The sequence below is a fragment of the Scyliorhinus torazame genome, chromosome 7 (assembly GCF_047496885.1).
Source record: "Scyliorhinus torazame isolate Kashiwa2021f chromosome 7, sScyTor2.1, whole genome shotgun sequence".
NCBI lineage: Eukaryota > Metazoa > Chordata > Chondrichthyes > Carcharhiniformes > Scyliorhinidae > Scyliorhinus > Scyliorhinus torazame.
This window is the reverse complement of record NC_092713.1, coordinates 229,480,916-229,503,903: the sequence shown is the minus strand read 5'-3', so window position 1 is coordinate 229,503,903 and position 22,988 is coordinate 229,480,916. Positions and strand designations below refer to the sequence as shown.

The window sequence follows — 22,988 nt, the reverse complement described above, 5'->3', positions numbered from 1 at the left end:
CAATACACCCACAGTTCATAGTTTGTACAATGTTTCCACTTTTTCACCCCCTCCCACCCCGCAACAAACAGTTCCTCAAATGTTGTCATGAACAGGCCCCACCGTGTCTCAAAACCCTCGCTGATCCCCTCAACTTGAACTTGATCTTTTCCAGCTGAAGGCCATGACCGGCCCTCCTCCCCTTCATCAGCTCCTGCATTTCCGATACCCCAAAGATTGCCACCATTGGATCAGGCCTGACCTCTACCCCACAGTCTTCACTAATGTCCCGAATATCGCCTCCCAGTATCTCTCCAACGTCCCACAGCCCCAGAACATGCATGCATGATTCACTGGCCCTTATCCACACTTGTCTGCCACCCCCTGGAAGAACCCACTCATCCTCGCCCGGGACATATGCACCCTGTGCATCACTTGAATTGAATCAAGCTAATCTTCACGCACGAGGTCGAATTTAGCCTATGCATCGCCTCAGTCCACACTCTCCAACCTATCTATCCCTCCCCCTCCCATTTATTCTTGATCTTCACCACTTGTGCTCCCCCAGCCAACCATTTATATCACCAACTCTGCCCTCCTCTTCCACATCTGGGAGCAGCAACCGCTCCAGCAGGTTATTCCCTAGCAGCTAGGGAAACCCTCTCCATTCCTTCCGTGTAAAGTCCCTCACTTGTATATACTTGAATCCACTTCTCTTCGACAGCTCCACCCCCTACCACAGCTCTTCCAGATCTGCAAACTTAAGTATCCCTCAACCTCACTAGCCCTGCTACCCTCCACTTCCTATACACGCAATCCAGCTCCCCCGGCTTAAACCGGTGGTTTACACACAGCGGTGTCAGCACCAACATTCCCTCCATCCTAAAGTGTCTCCTCAACTGGTTCCACAACCGGATTGTGGACTGCACCACCAGGCTCAGTGGCACCAGTGGAAGCGACGCCGTTAACATGGGCCTCAGGCTGGACCCTCTACAGAACTCCTTCTCAATCCTAATCCACTCTAACCCCTCTCCTTTGCATCACCGTCTCACCTTCTCCGCCCAGTAGTAATGCAGTAGGTTTGATAGCGCCAACCCCCCCTTTCTGCCTCTGCATTTGTAACAGGGCCCTCTTTACCCTTGGTACCTTCTCCGCCCATATAAACTCCGAGATCGCTGCGTCCAATTTCCGGAAAAAGGCCTTGGGGATAACGATCAGGAGGGTCTGGAATACAAACAGGAACCTCGGCAGCACCTTCATCTTAACCACCTGGACTCTCCCCACCAGTGTCAGGTGCAGTGTATCCCACCTCCTAAAATCCCCCCATACCTCCTCCACCAACATTGTCAGATTCCACTTATGCATTGTCGCCCACTCCCCCATCACCTGGACCCCCAAACACCTGAACCTGTCCCTGGCTACCCCAAATGACAATGGCTCTAGATTGGCTCCCCGACCCACTGCATTCATCGGAAACTGCTCACTCTTTCTGACATTCCACTTCTATCCCGAGAAGGCCCGGAACCTCTCCAGTATATCCATAATTCTCCTCATACTCTCCAGTGGATCCGACACGAACAGCAACAGGTTGTCTGTGTACAGCGACACCTGGTGTTTCCTACTCCTCTTCACGATCCCCTGCCACTCCACTGACCCCCTACGGCAAGGGATCTACTGCCAGTGTGAACAACAGTGGCGATAGCGGACACCCTTGCCTTGTTCCCCTGTGCAACCCAAAACTCTGTGAACTCATCTCATTTGTCTGTACACTCGCCACCGGGGCCACATACAGCAAACGCACCCACGTCACAAACTTTGGGCTGAACCCAAACCATTCCAGGATCTCAAATAGGTACCTCTGAGATAGACAGATTCTTAATCAGTAAAGGAATCAAGAGTTATGGGGATAAGGCGGGAAAGTGGAGTTGAGGATTATCATTTCAGATCAGTCATGATCTCATCAAATGGGGGAACAGACTCGATGGGTCAAATGGCCTACTTCTGCTCCTATGTCTTGTGGTTTCATAATTGAAACTGTATAATATCAGGTGTTAATAAATCCCATGAGGTTGAATTATGAAGAGAGATTAAAAGTCTTCAAGATGAAGCTTGGACTGCGTAGCATATTAAAAAAATTCTAGACCTCTCAAGAGTTAAATTTGGAAATACTTCTACATACAAAAGGGCATTAAAAGTTTGGTGCTAGATCAATTGTTAATTTAAAAACTGAGATTGATGTATTTTTGTTGGACATGTGTAATAAGGAAGATGGCCAAAGACGAGTATATGGAGTTAGGTCACAGGTCAATCATGATCTCATTGAATGGTGTGTAACCGGTTCGAGGGATGAAATGGCCTAATCTTGTTCCTCATACAAAATGTATGTTTCTCCACTGAAAATGTCAGTCCTCCAACTATTGTTATGTACTTCCTTATTTAAGCAGGACAGACATTCAAAATATCATGTATCCATGTGATTAAAATACATGCAGTGCATGGTTTAATCATACATATTGATATACACAATTAACTAAGTTGGTCGGAGGGAGATAGTGAGAAATTAAATGAAACAGGAGAAAAGAAAACAAGGTGGACAAAGAATAGGGATAGAAAGCACTAGGGTAAGAAATAGTAAGGTAGTGGGGTCATAGCAAGATGCAATTCAATAAGGTCTAAATTAGGTTACAGTGCATGTTTGAGGAACATTAAGTTGGTGAGCTGCAACCTCAGATAGCTAAGTGGATATATGATATTGTGGTGGTGATAATGGAAACCTAGCTCATAAGAGAGAAGGCCTGGGTACTAAATATTCCTGGATACAAGGTGTTCAGGAAACATAGGGAAGGAAAGAAAGGAAGAAGAATGGAAGTATTGATTAAGGAGACTATTAATTATTGGAGAGGATGTCTTAGAGGGGTCAAGGACCAAATCTATTAGATTAGAGCTAGGAAGCAATAGGCATCATTACAATTGGGGTATTCTATCGGCCAACGAGTGGGAAAGATATAGAGCACATTTACAAGGAAACTATATAGAAGTGCAAAAGCTATTACAGTTATAATTGAGGACTTCAATCATCCTAATATAGATTAAGATAATAGGGTAAAAAGACAGGGAGGAGGAAGGAGAAGAAAAAGTTCTTTGAGAAGGTGACTGAACAGGTAGACGAGGGTAGAGCAGTTGATGTGGTGTATATGGATTTCAGTAAAGCGTTTGATAAGGTTCCCCACGGTAGGCTATTGCAGAAAATTAAGAGGCTGGGGATTGAGGGTGATTTAGAGATGTGGATCAGAAATTGGCTAGCTGAAAGAAGACAGAGGGTGGTGGTTGATGGGAAATGTTCAGAATGGAGTTCAGTTACAAGTGGCATACCACAAGGATCTGTTCTGGGGCTGTTGCTGTTTGTCATTTTTATCAATGACCTAGAGGAGGGCGCAGAAGGGTGGGTGAGTAAATTTGCAGACGACACTAAAGTCGGTGGTGTTGTCGACAGTGCGGAAGGATGTAGCAGGTTACAGAGGGACATCGATAAGCTGCAGAGCTGGGCTGAGAGGTGGCAAATGGAGTTTAATGTAGAGAAGTGTGAGGTGATTCACTTTGGAAGGAATAACAGGAATGCGGAATATTTGGCTAATGGTAAAGTTCTTGGAAGTGTGGAAGAGCAGAGGGATCTAGGTGTCCATGTACATAGATCCCTGAAAGTTGCCACCCAGGTTGATAGGGTTGTGAAGAAGGCCTATGGAGTGTTGGCCTTTATTGGTAGAGGGATTGAATTCCGGAGTCAGGAGGTCATGTTGCAGCTGTACAAAACTCTGGTACGGCCGCATTTGGAGTATTGCGTACAGTTCTGGTCACCGCATTATAGGAAGGACGTGGAAGCTTTGGAGCGGGTGCAGAGGAGATTTACCAGGATGTTGCCTGGTATGGAGGGAAAATCTTATGAGGAAAGGCTGATGGACTTGAGGTTGTTTTCGTTAGAGAGAAGGTTAAGAGGAGACTTAATAGAGGCATACAAAATGATCAGGGGGTTAGATAGGGTGGACAGTGAGAGCCTTCTCCCGCGGATGGAAACGGCTAGCATGAGGGGGACATAGCCTTAAACTGAGGGGTAATAGATATAGGACAGAGGTCAGAGGTCGGTTCTTTACGCAAAGAGTGGTGAGGCCATGGAATGCCCTACCTGCAACAGTAGTGAACTCGCCAACATTGAGGGCATTTAAAAGTTTATTGGATAAGCATATGGATGATAATGGCATAGTGTAGGTTAGATGGCTTTTGTTTTTTGACTTCCCATGTCGGTGCAACATCATGGGCCGAAGGGCCTGTACTGCGCTGTATCGTTCTATGTTCTAAATGTTTATGACCTGGGTACAGGAGAATTTTCTACATTTTTCTTTCCAGTACACTGAGAAATGAGGCATTGCTGGAAATCCAGTTCTGGGAAATGAGATGGGTGAGAATGAGGTGGATCAAGTGTCAGTCCTCCATATTATTAAGGGATAACCCCGAATTTGGTGTCATCCACAAATTTTGAAATTATACTTCCAAGTTCAAGTTGTTTATATGAATGGCAAATAGCAGTGGAACCAACACTGATTTCTGTGGAACACCATTCCCCACCTTTGACCTATCAGAGCAACTATCTTCAACACTTTCAGTTTTGGGGCCAGCTTCCTATCCATGGAGCATTAGAAAGATGAGCACTTTTTTTTGTGCTGTACTTGCCACAAATGTGCTGTGAAGTGTTAGCATAATTAATGTATGCTTACATTTACTGTTTCAGCACTACATTTCATTACTTTATTAATTGTTTTACAATCACTTTATTCTATTGTCTGCAACATTGATAATGACGTGTCTACCACTACACCTATATTCCATATGCTAGGCTGTGCTAATCCAAATTCTTCTTGAATCTTTAATAAAATATCCATGGGCACAACCACCTCTAACAGTCACTAGAATCCTGCATGGAATACATCAATGTTTAAGTCTGTAGGACTGCAGGCAACATAACCAAATAATAAACATGATGAAACCAAAAGTGACAAAAAGAAAACCCCATTTATACAGCTAGTCCATAACATCTGTTATAAGTCATAACATCCGAAAGTAATTCACAATCAATGAGCTAAAACAAAATCTCTCAGGATTATGAGCAATAATGTTGACGTAAATTGCTTGCTCCATAAATTGTTGCATTTAAGGGGAAAAAAAGCAACCCCCCTCAATTTATTACACCTTAGATGAGCGAAATGTTTCCTCAAATTGCAATTACATGAACTAAAACATTTCTGTTGAAAATAAACATGTCCAAGTCTCCAAAAACAAACCAAATAATAATTATACATGGAAATGGTTTGAATATGACAAAAAGGGACTACCACATCTCAGAGAGCCATCAGCATTTGATTTTATGTCAGTCTTTCAGTCAATCATAAAGTCCTTTCTCTCCTATTTTGCATTCTCATACTTCTCTACAACTATGTTCAAATACAATAGCAATAATTTCTCCAGCTATGTTAACAGCACTTACCACAGCATCCTTTTTTTGAAAAAAAGACATTTGCATTTCCTCAAAAGCATCTACTGTACATGGTTTATCTTTTTGGATGTACACAAATGGGAATACTTTATTGCTATCTATTTAAGAAATCAACGGCCAAGAGGAAGAATAAGCAAGAAAACAAATAATTAACTACCAAAAAAAGGTGAATGTATATTTTTGTCCATTACCCAATATGAAGGTAGTTTTTGGGAAATTATGGCCCACAAGCAGTTAGAACAATTAATTTTCTTCATCATCTGCTCCACCGTGAACTTGGCAAGTTACAGAATATGTGACAATGTTGCACTGAAGTAAGACCTGCCTACAGCATAAGTTATGAAATGATGCTGTTATCAAAGTTCTCATCCACCTAAACAAGATTTCTCACTGGGAGCACAGAAATATCTTTTTCAGAAATAACATTTTCAACTGACATGACAGTACTACATAGTTACCACTAATGAACAATGTGCATTATGAACGGTTCTGTATTAAATTCAAATACATCAGCCTGACCTTTTATTCAAGGCCCTGTTGAGTTCACATCCCAATGTTGTTCGTATAAGATCTGCTACTTTTGTGAGATAAATGTTACCAGTTTTCACCGAAGCAGCAAGATAATGCATTGTATAGCTGTGGAACTTTTAATCATGAAGGTAAGGATCAATTTTGTGCATCACTGAATAGCATCAACAAGCCTCAGAATATAGGCCGTCACACACTCAGCTAAAGCTGCAAGAGTGCCGCAAGGGTTTTTTTTGTGTGTGTGTGGGGGGGGGGGGGGGGGGGGGGTGTAAGAGAAGGACAGTTTGGTGGTGAAAGGTGATAGAAAAATGTTACAATGTACATATTATTTTCTAGAAAACAATAAAATGGTTCAGCATATTTTTCCTTTCTTGAATGCAAAGTCTGCAATTTGAAAACTCCAGTTAGATATCCAGCATACCAAAATAGCCCTTCTCTGGATATATTTACGGAGTAGTTTTGACAGCCATGAAAAATAGTTTGCCATTCTTTCTTTTTTAGATAACAATCATGTCGTCCTAATGACATTTCAACCCCCCTTCCCAACATAAACTGAAGTTTTACTCATTTTTTAGGTGACTGACAACTTGACGAAGTGAAAACATCAATGGAATGAAAAGGTAGTTAAATCACTTGCTATACAGGCACCTCTACATTATTTAATGATTTTTAAATTTTACTCCATTTAGGAGTGGTCCTGTTTTTATTTCCAAACTTCAAGACACGTGCAGTATTGTTGAATTATACAGTTCACAAGATGCCCAAATCATCAAGTCAGGCTTGGGCTGTAAGAGCAGCAATGTTTGGATTGCTCAGGGGTCCTGCGACCCAACTTTACTGTTTACATTGCATTTAATAAAAAAAGACGCATACTTGAAAATATAAAAGAGTTGCCCCCCACACAATAAAACATTGAACCAAACTGTTAACATTGCAAAGACGCATAAACATAGAAACGAACAAAGGAGAACAAAGGGAAATACGGTATTTAAAAAAAATGCTAACTGTGCAAGAAATCATGAAACCTTCAACTCAATTTCTAAAAGACTGCGACAACGTCTCGATCGGCGATTAGAGCGTGTCGATTTTGGGTCAAATGAGGTAAGGAAAAGTAGTGCTAAGATGTGGGCCGGTGAGAGACAAAGACAGCGGGTCCTGGACTTGGAGACAGAACCCGATCCCATCCCCTTCCTCGACGGGGGAAGCATCCCTCTTGACTGCCAGTATCAGCTGCAGTTCCTACACCGAGCTGGAGACATGGTAAGGGGGGGGAGACATCCCCAACAATGCCACCACGGTGCGAGGCAGCATTCTCCCCGGGCTCAGCGGCCACCCAACCTCGGGGCGAGGAGGGGAAGGAGGGAGTGCATGTGAGGCCCACACTCAGACTTTATCGCTCGCCGCCAGTCACCCCAAAACACCGAGCCAACTCCAATTGCATAATTTTGAAAAAAAAAACTTGAAAACCCGTCAGGAATAAAAGGAGCGAGAAAGATAGAGATCTTGAGTAAACGACAGCGGCTTCTCTTACCCCCTGTGCCGTCGGAATTCTCGTTTAAGCTGCCTGAAGAATCATGCTGAGTGCCCACACACCCTCCCATGGGTGAGCTCCTGTCACTTTTACAACAAACCAACTGACCCGGCCCGCAGCCCCAGCCGGCACTCACTCAGACATGGCTGGCTCAGCGGCGCGTCCCCGCCACCGGGCGCGCGCGCCGCTCCCCGGCCGGCACATCCTGATTGACTGGCTCAGCCGCGCGTCCCCGCCCGCGGGCGCGCGCCACGGACTCGCGCCGCGGCGCGTGCCCCGGGCGGCACTCACTCGCTGACTCGATGGCCCAGGTGTCCCGCGCGCTCCCGCCTGCCCCTGAGCGTCACAGCCCACCAAGACTCGGCCCGGCCACCCCCGCCCATCCCATTTAGTCCCGCCTCCTTCTCGAGTGCGGCCACGCTCCTTTCCCCGCCGTCCGCCCGCTCGCGCGCGGTCCCGGCTCCCCCATTCGCATGCCCCGCCCCCGGACTGGACACGCCCCCCTCCCCGCTCTCCATGCGCGTGACGTCACGTACAGCTCCATTCGGCGCTCGCCCTGGAGAGCTGTTTGTGCTGGGTTTGTGTCCAGCATTATTTGGCAATTATTTTACTGTTGCGTTTTGGGGTCATGTTTTTTTGTTACTGTGATCTTCAAAGGAGTTTTTAATACCCATCTTATACACTCCTATCTCCAGTGCGCATGTCCTAATCGGGTTGCTAACCCTCAGGTTTGGCCTGAAGTCTCCAGGGATTCTGCAACCCTGGAGAAGAATCATAAGGACTTTAAACAACAGTTTTAAAAATGTTTTTGAACATTTCTCTTTAACGGGCATTTGTTGAAAATGTGGGTAAAGGCTATTTGGCTGACAGTCAAGCACCATTCAATTGGGTAATGAGGTTTTGGTTTTCAATTGGAAGGCAGTATGTCTAAGGATGGATATGTTGACTGATTAATGGGGTAAGTCATGTGTTGAAACCTCCAGGGTCAATCACCGTTGGCACCTTAGTCTTAACTCTCATCATGTCCCATTCACCTGTTGTCCTGTGTTCACTGAGCTACATCTTCTCCCAATGTGGCAGTGCCTCTATTTTAAAATTCTATTTTTCCTGTTCCAATCCTTGCGAGGATTCATCCCACACTATCTCTGCAATCTCCTGCAATGTCACAAGTCTCTGTGATCTGGGTACTTCTCATTTCTGGCCTCTTGTACAGTCCCAATTTTATTTGATCCACTATTTGTGGACATGCCTTTAGTTTGATCCTGCACTCTAGCTTCCTATATTAAACATCTCTGCCCTGCTTCAGATGCTGTTTGAATCCTGTCCTCCTTTCCCCTCAAGTGATTCGGTGACAGATGTTGCTTACCAATGTTCCTGTGTGCACCTTGAGACATTGAATTAAGTTAAATACTGTCAGACTCTGCACATCTTTTGTTTCATTGCTTTTGTTGCCTCACCTTGTTTGCAAACACCAAAGATGCTTGTGCAGCAGAAAGAGAAGGCTGAGCAGTCTCCTTGCACTGTTCAGAGGAATTGGGATGACGGCGTACCGGTAAGCCCCACATGGGATGTGGGACAGGACAAACCAAGCAAATCCAGGACAGTTGGTCACGCTGACTGCAGTGGTTGGCGAAGGCAGCCCATCGTCACTTTTTCAAGGCAATTTGGGATGGAGAACAAATGCTAGCCCAGCCACCGATACCCGCATCCTGTAAATCAATAAAAAAATCTAAGACTGATCTTATGAATGGGCTCGGCAAGTTTACTCAACATATAAGTCATGACTCTCAGTCACAAAGTCCTCCAAAGTTCTGTCTTCCTCAGGAAGAATTTCAGCTCCATTTTGTCCAGGATATAACCTGATCCCCAGCCAGCAACAGTGCACAACTAGTCTGAGTTCCACGGACTGGATCTTCAATGAAAATGGTGCACTTCTGCAGAACCTCCTTGTAGCGCACAATGACTTACGAGAGAGACGAGTAGTGATGAAGTCGATGAGGCTTTATTAAGCGAGACTTGTCCCCAGCAGTTCAGCAACAGAATGAAGCGGTGAGGAGAAGCTCGGGTTCTTATACTCCGCCTTCAGGGCGGAGCCAGGAGTCAACAGCCAACCAGGACCTGGGATCTGTCAGCCAATAGCATCACGGCTTCACAGTCCCACATGACCCCTAATACATACCACCACATTCACCCCTTGTTAAAAAGGAACCCGGCGGGGTGGTGGTTCGCATGGTGGTAGGGGTTTACAAGGCTGGTCCTGGGAGGAAAATTTCGGGCATGTTATTACAGTTTTAGCCCTACACTGGGCTATGTACAAGGTTTGTGAAACTATTTACAATATTAGTAAGAGAAAAAATTTTTTGTTACAGTCCAACAACATTCTTGGTGTCACGCCGATGCCACGAGTCGAGCGGGCGGTCTTCCTCGTCGATCGCCTCAGCCCCGGTGGTGGTGCAGGTGCTTGTTCAGACGTTGTCGTCTCCGGGAGCGTTTCGGTGTTTGTTCCTGTTTTACTCCTGGATGGGCACGGGAGGAGGACCGATCCTCCCGGGAAGGGGGCGGTCGCGGGGTGCGCCGGTGGCAGGGAGGGGATGATCGGTGTCGGGGGGGTGTGTGTGTTGCCGGCGGGCGCCAGGTCTCGCAGGGAGACCGTGTCCTGTCGGCCGTCGGGGTACGCCACGTAGGCGTACTGCGGGTTCGCGTGGAGGAGGTGAACCCTCTCGACCAACGGGTCCAACTTGTGCGCCCGCACATGTTTCCGGAGCAAGATGGGTCCTGGGGCTGCCAGCCAGGTCGGCAGTGACGCTCCGGAGGAGGACTTCCTGGGGAAGACAAGGAGGCGCTCATGAGGCGTTTGGTTAGTGGTGGTACACAGCAGCGACCGGATGGAGTGGAGAGCGTCCGGGAGGACCTCCTGCCACCGGGAAACTGGGAGATCCCTGGACCGTAGGGCCAGTAGGACGGTCTTCCAGACCGTGCCGTTCTCCCTCTCTACTTGCCCGTTCCCCCGGGGGTTGTAGCTGGTCGTCCTGCTCGAGGCTATGCCCTTGCTGAGCAGGAACTGGCGCAGCTCGTCACTCATGAAGGAGGACCCCCTGTCGCTATGGATATATGCGGGGCAACCGAACAGCGTGAATATGGTGCCAAGGGCTTTAATGACTGTGGCCGCTGTCATGTCGGGGCAGGGGATGGCGAAGGGGAAACAGGAGTACTCGTCCACCACATTCAGGAAGTATGTGTTGCGGTCGGTGGAGGGGAGGGGCCCTTTGAAATCCCGACTGATGCGTTCAAAGGGGCGGGAAGCCTTGATCAGGTGCGCTCTATCCGGCCTGAAAAAGTGCGGTTTGCACTCCGCCCAGATGTGGCAGTTCCTGGTGACTGTACGGACCTCCTCCACAGAGTAGGGGAGTTTGCGGGACTTTATAAAATGGTAGAACCGAGTGACCCCCGGGTGGCAGAGGTCCTCGGGAGGGCTTGGAGACGGTCTATTTGTGCGTTGGCACATGTGCCGCGGGATAGGGCATCGGACGGCTCGTTCAGCTTTCCGGGACGGTACAAGATCTCGTAGTTGAAGGTGGAGAGCTTGATCCTCCACCTTAAGATCTTGTCATTTTTAATTTTGCCCCGCTGTGCATTATCGAACATGAAGGCTACCGACCGTTGGTCGGTGAGGAGAGTGAATCTCCTGCCGGCCAGGTAATGCCTCCAATGTCGCACAGCTTCCACTATGGCTTGGGCTTCCTTTTCCACTGAGGAGTGGTGGATTTCTGAGGCGTGGAGGGTTGGGGAGAAAAAGGCCACGGGTCTGCCCGCTTGGTTAAGGGTGGCCGCCAGAGCTACGTCGGAGGCGTCGCTCTCGACCTGGAAGGGGAGGGACTTGTCGATGGCGCGCATCGTGGCCTTTGCGATAACCGCTTTGATGCGGCTGAAGGCCTGGCGAGCCTCTGTCGACAGGGGAAAGGTAGTGGTCTGTATTAGCGGGCGGGCCTTGTCTGCATACTGGGGGACCCACTGGGCGTAATATGAAAAGAACCCCAGGCAACGTTTCAGGGCTTTGGAGCAGTGGGGGAGGGGAAATTCCATAAGGGGGCGCATGCGTTCGGGGTTAGGGCCTATTATCCCATTGCGCACTACGTATCCCAGGATGGCCAACCGGTTTGTGCTAAAAACGCACTTTTCCTCGTTGTATGTGAGGTTCAAGGCGTTAGCGGTCTGGAGGAATTTTTGGAGGTTGGCGACGTGGTCCTGCTGATCGTGGCCGCAGATGGTTACGTTGTCGAGATACGGGAACGTGGCCTGCAACCCGTGCTGGTCAACCATTCGGTCCATCTCCCGTTGGAAGACCGAGACCCCATTCGTGACACCAAATGGGACCCTTAGGAAGTTGTATAGACGCCCGTCTGCCTCGAAGGCTGTGTACTTGCGGTCACCTGGGCGGATGGGGAGCTGGTGGTAGGCGGACTTGAGATCCACGGTGGAGAAAACCTTATACTGGGCAATCCGATTTACCATGTCGGATATGCGGGGAGAGGGTACGCATCTAGCTGTGTGTACCTGTTGATGGTCTAGCTATAGTCTATGACCATCCTTTGCTTCTCACCGGTCTTTACTACTACCACCTGGGCTCTCCAGGGACTATTGCTGGCCTGGATTATGCCATCCTTCAGCAACCGCTGGACTTCAGACCGAATAAATATCCGGTCCTGCAGCGCTGTACCGTCTGCTCCTAGTGGCGACGGGTTTGCAATCTGGGGTGAGGTTTGCAAACAAGGACGGCGGTTCAACCTTGAGAGTTGCGAGGCCGCAGATAGTGAGTGGGGGTATTGGGCCGCCGAATAGAAATGTTAGGCTCTGCAGGTTACACTGGAAATCCAATCCCAGTAATGTGGGCGCGCAGAGTTGGGGAAGGACGTAGAGCATGTAGTTTTTAAACTCCCTCCCTTGCACCGTTAGGTTCGCGATGCAGAACCCTTTGATCTCTACGGAGTGGGATCCTGCAGCTAGGGAAATCTTTTGCGTACTTGGATGGATGGTCAGAAAACAGCGTCTTACCGTGTCGGGGTGAATGAAACTTTCGGTGCTCCCGGAGTCGATCAGGCATGATGTCTCGTGTCCGTTGATCAGCACCGTTGTTGTCGTCGTCTGGAGCGTCCGGGGCCGTGATTGATCCAGCGTCACCGAAGCCAGTCGTGGTCATAGTGTCTCGGCGTCTTCTTCGGACCCCGTGGAGCCGTCAATGCTGGGGTCCTTTGTTGTCATCCAAGATGGCGGCATCCATGAATCGCACGCGGCTGGGGGTGGACAAAATGGCCGCCCCCATGGATCGCACGTGGTCGGGGGTGGACAAAATGGCAGCCCCCATGAATCGCACGTGGCTGGGGGGGGGGTCACAAGATGGCGGCGCCCATCCTCCCCTCGTGGTGCCCGGGACCCAAAATGGCGGCGCCCGCGGGTCGCACATGGGGCGCTGGGGGGGGGTTGGGGAGCGTTTGGGATGCGCTGGGCTCGTTCTTCTCCGGGGATTGCGGCGACCCCCCGGGACCGGCACACAGCCGCGTAATGGCCCTTCTTGCTGCAGCTTTTGCAAATAGCTGCGTGGGCCGGGCAGCGCTGCCGGGGGGTGTTACGCTTGCCCGCAGAAATAGCAGCGGGCCCCCCCGGGATGGTCTGGCGCTTTAACGGCGCAAGCCTGTGAGGGGTGGGGTGGGGGTTTGTCGCGACGGGGGTCCACGGAGCCCAAGGGGCTGCCGCGCGGTCGGGGCCGTAGGCGCGGGCGTTTTGCGAGGCCATATCTAGGGAAGCTGCAATGGCCCATGCCTGAGAGTCCTAGCTCTCTTTAGTCTCTTTCTAAAAGTCTTTGGCGGATTTGGGGAGAGTTCATACCTGCCACAAACGCATCGCGAATTAGCATGTCCGTGTGTTCGATCGCGTTCACCGGCGGGCAGCTGCAGCCCCGTCCCAAAATTAGTAGCGCGGCGTAGAATTCGTCTAACGATTCTCCGGGACTTTGCCATCTCGTTGCGAGTTGGTAGCGCGCGTAGACCTGGTTCACGGGGCGAACGTAGATGCTCTTCAGTGCTGCGAGCGCCGTCGGGAAAATCCTCTGCGTTTTCTATGAGAGGGTAAATTTCCAGGCTTACCCTCGAATGCAGGACCTGCATTTTCTGGTCTTCTGTGATCCGGCCGGGGGCCGTTCGGAGGTAGCCTTCAAAACAAGCTTGCCAGTGTTTAAATACTGCTGCCGAGTTCGCTGCGTGGGGGCTGATCCGCAGGCATTCCGGGGCGATCCGGAGCTCCATAGTCCTTTAAGCTCGCTTAATAAATTGTAGCGCACATTGACTTACGAGAGAGACGAGTAGTGATGAAGTCGATGAGGCTTTATTAAGCGAGACTTGTCCCCAGCAGTTCAGCAACAGAATGAAGCGGCGGGGAGAAGCTCGGATTCTTATACTCCGCCTTCAGGGCGGAGCCAGAAGTCAACAGCCAACCAGGACCCGGGATCTGTCAGCCAATAGCATCACGGCTTCACAGTCCCACATGACCCCTAATACATACCACCACACTCCTCAACACAGCTTTTGACAGCCTGGGTGACATCAATTTACCAATATTATCTTCAGTAACAGAAGCAACTGTAGAAACTGCATATTTGTCTAATCTGAGATTCTGAATCTAATATATCTTCAGTCTGTCTGTGCAGCACCACTGAATCATCTGATGGCTTTGTCTCCATTTATATGGCTTCAGCCAACTCCACACACCCCTAAAGTTTTGGTTTCCAATCTCAGTTTCTGTCTTAGTTCCTTAGAAACTGTAAGGGTCAGTTTTGTTTCTCACTTTTCCGTTTCCCTTTTCAATTAGGCTCTCTCAAAAAATGTAAACTTTGAAACCACGGATTCCATCATGTGGTGTTTGGTCGGCATTTGCTTTACTGTTTTTATTAGATATAAGGGTATATTTTCATCTTCACGACCTCAGTGATAAATTTGGGGGAGCAGATTGTAGAACCTTGGGATATAAACTAAGAAATGAAATGATGAAGTCAATAAGAGCAGATAATACGGACGCAGGTGATAAACTAGAACACAAATTAAGCTGTGGGAGCAGGAGAAGGAAGCCGGTTCAGATTTGTAATAGTTAACCTAGAGCTGTTATCGGAATGTTTCTCATGCAGAGTATAATCAATACTTGGAAGAATGGTGAAGAAAAGAACACAGCAATTTTTTCAGAACTAGATATAACTTTAAGGGGAGTATCAGGTTGTATGTCGATGGGAGATGAGAAGAATAATTTTATCTCAGAGGGTTGTGAATCTTTGGAACTCTCTTCCTGGAGATCAGTGGAAGCAGGGTCACTGGATATGTTTAAGACAGAGATAGATGGATTCTTAACTAACAAGGGAGTTGAAGGTTATCAGGGATAGTTGGGAATGTGGAATTGAGGCCATGATCTTATTGTATGGTGAAACAGTTTCAAGGGGCCAAATGGGGAAACAAGGTATCTGAATGTGCTTCTTAATCAGTCTGTTTTTGGGAATCTTGAGACGGATACTGTCTTAGTTGGGACTGGAGGTCTATCTTCCAAACATATTGTGTATCTGGGATCTCGATCCGAATATTTGGCCTTACACTCTAAATATTTGACCAAAGAGGTGCTTTGTAAGCAGGGCCTCAAAGAGAACAAGTTAAATATTGGGGCTTAGACAGCTGAAGGCACAGCCCTCAGTTGTGGGCTGAAGGGTGAGAAGGATGGAGGTCAGAGGAACAGAATGTTCTGGGTTGACCAGAAGGAGGTGGGGTCACAAAGGGGAAACTTTACAGAGATTGAAGGCTGCAAACCATGAAGGAATTTAAACACAAGGATGAATATTTTTAATATGCAGTGTAGATCAGCAATGAGGGGCAATGGGTGAGTGGGACCTGGTGCTGGATAAGATATGAGCAGAGAATTTTGAATACACTGTAGATTGGGAGATGCAAGGCCAGTCAGAAGAGCATTGGAATAGTGCCTCTGGAGGTGACTGATGTGTGAATGATTGCTCCAACAGCAGATGGGCTGTGACAGATGGAGGTGAGGGATTTCATTTACAATCGATACATTGTCATGGAAACTTGGGAAGACATTTTCTGTTACTTAAGTGGCACTTTGTAACACTAACACTCAATTGTCAGGCAGGCTTAAATCCTTGAAAATTCAGTGGAATCCATATGGGTGGAAGAAAGAAATAAGGGGAAGAAGACACTGGTGGGAGTAGTCTATGGGCCCCCAAACTATAGCTATACTTTAGGATGGAGAATCAATCAGCACACAATAAAGGCATGTAAAAAAGGCAGTACTTTAGTCATGGTTGACTTTAAGGGTAGGTGGTGGCATAGTGGTCTTGTCGCTGGACTAGCAATCCAGAGGTTCAGGGGTATTGATCTGGAGACCTGGGTTCGAATCCCACCACAGCAGATGTTGGAATTTAAAATCAATAAATGTTGATGACCGTGAAACCATTGTTGTAAAAACCGATCTGGTTCACTAATATCCGTTAGGGAAGGAAATCTGCCATTGTACCTGGTCTGACTCCAGACCCACAGACATTGACTGTTAAATGCCCTTTGAAATGGCTTAGCAAACAACTCAGTTGTATTCAACCACTTGAAAAACACATGAAAGGGCATTGACCTAGGCGCTGGCAACAGCAAACCACTGCTGACCCTGCAAAGTCGTCCTTACTATCATCTGGGGGCTTGTGCCAAAGTTAGGAGAGTTGTCTGTCACAGACAACTGACATAGTCATACTCACAGAATCATACCTTACAGACATCACTATCACCATTCCAGCAGAGTTGGTGGCACAGTGGCATATAATCATAGAATCATGGAATTTACAGTGCAGAAGGGGGCCATTTGGCCCATCGAATCTGCACGGGCCCTTGGAAAGGGAACCCTAATTAAGCCCACGCCTCCACCCCATCCCCATAACCCAGTAACCCCACCTAACCTTTCCTGGACACTAAGGGCAATTCAACATGGCCAATCCACCTAACCTGCACATCTTTGGACTGTGGGAAGAATTCGGAGCACCCAGAGGAAACCCACACAGACACGGGGAGAATGTGCAGACTCCGTGCAGACAGTGACCCAAGCCGGGAATCGAACCTGGGACCCTGGTGCTGTGAAGCAACTGTGCTACCGTGCCACCCGGGAGTCCCTGGGAGTCCTCCACATTGACTCTCGACCCCTTGAAGTCTCATGGCTTCAGGTTAAACATGGGCAAGGAAACTTCCTGCTGTTTACATGCACAGTTCACCATTAGCTGATGAATCAGTACTCCTTCATGTCGAACACTACTCGGAGGAAGCAAGGGTGTAGAATATACCCTGGGTGGGGGCTTCAATGTCCATCACCAAGGGTGGCTTAGTAGTACCACTACAGACTGAGCTGGCCAGGTCCTAAAGGACATACCTGCCAGATTGGGACTGTGGTAGGTGGTCAGGGAACCAACAAGCGGGATAAACATACCTGCCCTCATCCTCAGAAGTCTGCTGTAGATGCACTGTCCATGACAGTATTGATAGAAGTGACCACCACACAGTCCTTTTGGAGACAAGGTCCCATCTTCACACTGAGGATACTCTCCATTGTGTTGTATGGCACTACCACTGCTAAATGGGACAGATTTCAAACAGATCCAGCAGCTCAAGACTGGGAATCCATGAGGTGTTGTTAGGCCATCAGCAGCAGAATTGTACTGAACCACACTCTGCAACCTCATGGCCCGGCATATCCCCCACTGTTACCACCAAGCCAGGGATCAACCCTGCTTCAATGAAGAGTGCAGGAGAATAAGCCAGGGGCAATACCATGCATATCTAAAAATGAAGTGTCAACTTGGTGAAGCTACAACACAGGACTACTTGTGTGCCAAACAGCATAAGCAGCAAGTAATAGATGGAGCGAAGCAATTCCACAATGAACACATCAGATCTAAGCTCTACAGTTCTGCCACATCTAGCCGTGAATGGTGGTGGACAACTAAACAACTCAATAGAGCAGGAGGCTTCACAAATAACACCATTCTCAACGAAGGAGGAGTCCAGCACATCTGTGCAAAAGACAAGGCTGAAGCATTCGCAGTAATCTTCAGTCAGAGGTGCCGAGTGGATGATCCACTTTGGTCTCTTCCAAAGGTCCCCAGCATCACACATGTCAGCATTTAGTCAATACGATTCACTCCATGTGATGTTAAGAAATGGCTGAAGGGACTGTATACTGTAAAGGCTATGGGCCCTGACAGACAACAATAGACCTGAAGACTTGTGCTCTGGAACTTGCCACACCCCTAGCCAAGCTGTTCTAGTACAGCTACAACACTGGCATCTAGCCGGCAATGTGGAAAATTGCCCAGGTGTGTCCTGCACACAAGAAACAAGACAAATCTAACCTAGCCAATTACTGCCCTATCTGTCTACTGTCTATCATCAGCAAAGTGATGGAAGGAGTTATTAGCAGTGCTATCAAGCGGCACTTACTCAGCAATAACCTGCTCATGGCCACTCAGTTTGGATTTTGCCACGGTCACTCAACTCCTGACTTCATTATAGCTTTGGATCAAACATGGACAAAAGAGCTGAATGCCAGCGGTAAGGTGAGAGTGACTGCCCTTGACATCAAGGCAGCATTTGACCGAGTATGGTATCCAGGAGCCCTAGCAAAACTGGAGTCAATGGGAATCAGGGGAAAACTCTCCTCTGGTTGGAGTCATAACTGGCACAAAGGAAGTTGATTGTGATGGTTGGAGGTCAGTCATCAGCTCCAGGACATCACTGCAGGAGTTTCTTAGGCCCACCCATCTTCAGCTGCTTCATCAATGACCTCCCATCATGAAGTCAGAAATGGGGATGTTCGCAGATGATTGCACAATGTTCAACACTATTTGTGACTCCTCAGATAATGAAGCAGTTCAAATCCAAATTCAGAAAGAACTGGACAATATCCAGGTTTGGGTTGACAAGCGACAAATTACATTTGTGCCACACAAGTGCCAGGCAATGACCTTCTCCTTCAAGGGAGGATCTAACCATCACCCCTTGACATTCAATAACATTACAATCGCTGAATCCCGCACAATCGACATTCTGGGGTTCCCATTGATCAGAAATTGAACTGGACTAGTCATATTGATACTGTGGCTACCAGAGGCTATGAATCCCCCCAAAATCTGTGCACCATCTTCAAGACACAGGTCAGGAGTGTAATGGAATACTCTCCACTTGCCTGGATGAGTGCAAGTCCATAACATTCTATAAGCTCGACACCATCCAGGACAAAGCAGCCTTCTTGATTGCTTTCTCTTCCACAAATATTCAATCCCTCTACCACCGACAAACAGTGGCAGACGTATGTACCATCAACAAGATACACTGCAGTAACTCGCCAAGTTTCCTTGGGCAGCACCTTCCAAATCCACGACCACTACCATCTAGAAGGACAAGAGCAGCAGATACCTGGGAACCCCACCATCTGAAAATTCCCCTCCAAATCACTCACTGCCCCGACTTGGAGATATATCACCATTCCTTCACTGTCGCTGTGTCAAAATCCTGGAACTCCCTCCCTAACAGCACTGTGGATGTACTTTTCCCTCAGGGACTTCAGTTCAAGAAGGCAGGTCACCACCACCTTCTGACGGGCAACTAGGGATGGGCAATAAATGCTATCCTAGCCAGCGATGCCACATCCTGTAGATTAATTTTTTAAAAAGCTTCATGTAGATTGGGAAAATCAAATTGGCAAAGGTAGCCATGAGGAAGAACTCATATAGTATATTTGTGACAGTTTCCCAGAGCAATATGTTGTGGATCCAACCAATGATCAGGCTACTTTGGATTTGGTAATGTGTAATGAAGCAGGTTTAATAAACAATCTCAGTGTAAAATATCGCTCAGGAAGCAGTGACCATAGCATGGTAGAATTTAGCATTCAATTTGAGAATGAGAAACTTGGGTCAGAATCATCCGTGCTACACTTAAAATCGGGTAATTATAAAGCAATGAGTGCAGAGTCCGCTGGAGTGGACAGGGAAAGGAGCTTAGCAGGAAAGGCAGTTGATCAGCAATGGTAGATGTTTCTGAAAATAGTCCATAACTCCCAACAAAGATATATCCCAGTGAGGAAGAAGGATTCTAGGGATGGGATATATCAACCCTGGTTAATCAAGGAATAGTATTAAACTAAAAGAAAAACATATGGGGGGGATTCCCCGCAATCGGCGAATTGGCCCAACGCTGCCACCAAGAACATCATGAACCACTCCGGCGTCGGGCCAACCGGAAGTTGCGGAATTCTCCAAACTTCCGGGAGCTAGGCCAGCGCCGGAGGGGTTGGCACCACGCCAGCGGGCGCCAAAGGGACTGCGCGAGTTAGCACATGCACAGATCGGCCGGCGTATTCTGGCGTTTGAGTGGGGGGGAGGGGGTCTTCTCTGCGCCGGTCATGGCGGAGCCTTACAGGGACGGCGCAGAAGGAAGGAGCCCCCACAGCACAGACCCGCCCGCAGATCAGTGGGTCCCGATCGCGGGCCAGGCCACCGTGGGGGCCCCCCCGGGGCCGGATACCCCGCGCCCTCCCCGAGGACCGCACCAGCCGGCCTACCAGCCAGGTCCCGCCGTGTGGGACCATGTCCAATCCACGCTGGCGGGACTGACCAGAAACCGACGGCTGCTCGGCCCATCAGGGCCCGGAGAATCGCCGGGGGGGGCCGCTGCCAATGGCCCCCGACCGGCGTGGTGTGGATCCCGCCCCCGCCCGAAAACTGGTGCCGGAGAATACGGCAGCTGGCGTCGAAGCGGCAGGGCAGGATTCGTGCCCCCCCCCCCTGGAGTTCTCCGACCGGCGGTGGGTCAGAGTATCCTGCCCATAATGGAGCAAAAATTAGTGGTAAGCCAGAGGATTGGAAAAGTTTTAAAAACCAACAAAAGATGAGCAAAAAAAAAGAGGAAGATAAACTATGAGGGTAAACTAACAAGTAATATAATGGGCAGCAAGAGCTTATTTAAATATATGAAAAGGAAGACAGAGGCCAAAGTGAACATAGGTCTCTAAGAGAATGAGACTGGCAAACAATAATGGGGAACCAGGAAATGGCACAGGTGTTAAACAAATACTTGTCATCATGGTGGAAGATACTTATTGCATTCCAAAAATATTAAATCATTAAAGGGCAGAAGCAAAGGAAGTAAATACAATAACAATCACTTGGGAAAAAGTACTCGGGAAACTAATGGGGCTAAAGGCTGATAAATCCCCTGGACCTGATGGTTTGCATCCCAGGATATTAAAAAAAGTAGCCACAGAGATAGTGGACACCTTTGGGGTTTCAGACCAGCCAGATCTATTTCTGGGAAGGAGGGCAGACCCCTTGCCTTTGCCTCTCTGATCGCCCGACGTAGAATCCTGTTCGGCTGGCGGTCAACAGCACCACCTAAAGCTGCAGACGGGCTGTCCGACCTCTCGGAATCCCTCCAAATGGAGAAAATTAAATTCGCCATCTGAGGGTCAGACGACGCCATTCGCCCGATTGTTCCGGGACTTGCTGGTGGCCAACAAACAAGCAGAAGAAAAGCAAGGTGGCCAGGAACCAGGGGAAAGTAGCCAAAGCAGGAGAAGGGGAGATAGACTGGGAGAGGGGGGGGGGGGGGGGGGGAGGAGGGAAGTGACCAGGAACAATAGAGGAGAGCCACGGAGGTAGGTGGTGGGGGGAGGGGGGGGGGTTGTGGGGGAGGCAGGGAAACGTTAACCAACCTGACATCCACAGGAACAGAGTAAAAGGAGAATACAGGCGGAGGACGGGAGGGCCGGCTGAAGCGGCAGCGTGCACGAGAAGACAACGGCGGTGAAATCCAACCGGGAGAAGCGAGGGGCAACACCGGCACCAGACCCACTCGAGGATTGCCCTCCGGAAGTGCCTCGCTGGCATAAACAGATGCCTACTTACATATATATAGATATATCATATCCTGTATATATAATAGCAAAATATACTCTGTTCAAAAATCCAATAAAAAACATTTATTAAAAAAAATAATATGTGATATCAAGCATCTTCTTAAACTCCATATCAACACCATTAACTGCATTTCCCTTACCCATCCTCTGTTACCTGAATAGAAAAACTGCAGTTAATCAAACATGATGATGGTTTAACCACCTCAGTCTGAGTTCAAATAGGCATCATGTTAAGCCTCACAGGGGTGAGACCAAAACCTGTGTCAAACCTCCTCTCAGAATGCCTTAGAAGTATGATGTACTGTATCTTTCTCATGTAAAGGTGCCTTGAGAGTTCCAAACAACTGGCTGAAGAGCTGTGTGTTGTTCACCAAAGCAACTTTCCTGGATTCTTGTCAGCATCATATGGAATGGGCAATGATCATCTTAAAGGACTCTGATCTGCATAGCAGAGATATCAACAAGAAGTTACTGAACTTAGATTTTAGACTTAATACTTCTGTGTGTGTCATGCAAGTTATGTCCTGCTAGTCTTTTACTGCATTTTCCTGCTTCTATGCAATTATCTTAGTTGGAAGTAAATCCATTAGCTTAAAAAAAAAAGATAGTGGACACATGTAATCTTCCAAGAAACCTTAAATTCTGGAAAAGTCCCAGAGAATTGGAAATCTGCCAATGCTACACCCTTATCTAAACTCCTGCTGAACTCCTTTCCCTGTCCACTCCAGCCAACTCTACCCTCACTGCTTTATCAAAAAAGGAAGGAGACAAAAAGCAAGTAACTATAGGCCAGTTAGCTTAACTTCTGTCATTGGGAAAATGTGCGAGTCCATTATAAAGGATGTAAACAGAGCATTTAGAAATGCATACTGTATCCAAACAGAGTCCGCATGGCTTTACGAATGGGAGATCACGCCTGACAAATTTATTAGAATTCTTTGAGGCGGTAACAAGTAGGAAAGATGAAGGGGAATGAGAAGATGTAATATACTTTGATTTCCAAAAAGAGTTTGTCAAGGTACCACACAAAAGGTTACTTAATGAGATAAGAGCCCATGTTATTGGGGGTGCCCCCACTGTGCTACCGTGCCTTCCCCTTCCCCCCCCCCCCCCCACCCACTATGCTACTGTGCCCCTCCACACAAAGGATGACACAAAGAGTCTACAAAGGAATATAGACAGGTTAAGTGAGTGGGCAAAAACGTGGCTGATGGAATATAATATAGGAAAATGTGAAATTATGTACTTTGGTAGGAAAAATAAAGGAACTGAATATTAGTTAAATGCAGAAAGACTGCAGAAAACTGCAGCATAAGAGGAATTTAAGGGGTCCTCGCACATAAATCACAAAAAATCTAGCATGGAAGTTCAACAGATAATTGGGATGGCAAATGGAATGGTGGACTTTAT

At 47.9% G+C, this 22,988-nt stretch overlaps 1 protein-coding gene across 1 annotated transcript in view; it reads right to left on the bottom strand.

Moving 5' to 3' along the window:
- Positions 1-7,914, bottom strand: part of ubtd2 (ubiquitin domain containing 2) — a 100,273-nt gene extending 92,359 nt beyond the window's left edge. The window contains exon 1 of the mRNA XM_072512125.1: positions 7,584-7,914. Coding sequence (XP_072368226.1) covers positions 7,584-7,653 — 70 coding nt within the window. The 5' untranslated portion in view covers positions 7,654-7,914. The remainder of the gene's footprint in view (positions 1-7,583) is intronic.
- Positions 7,915-22,988: the final 15,074 nt, after the last annotated feature.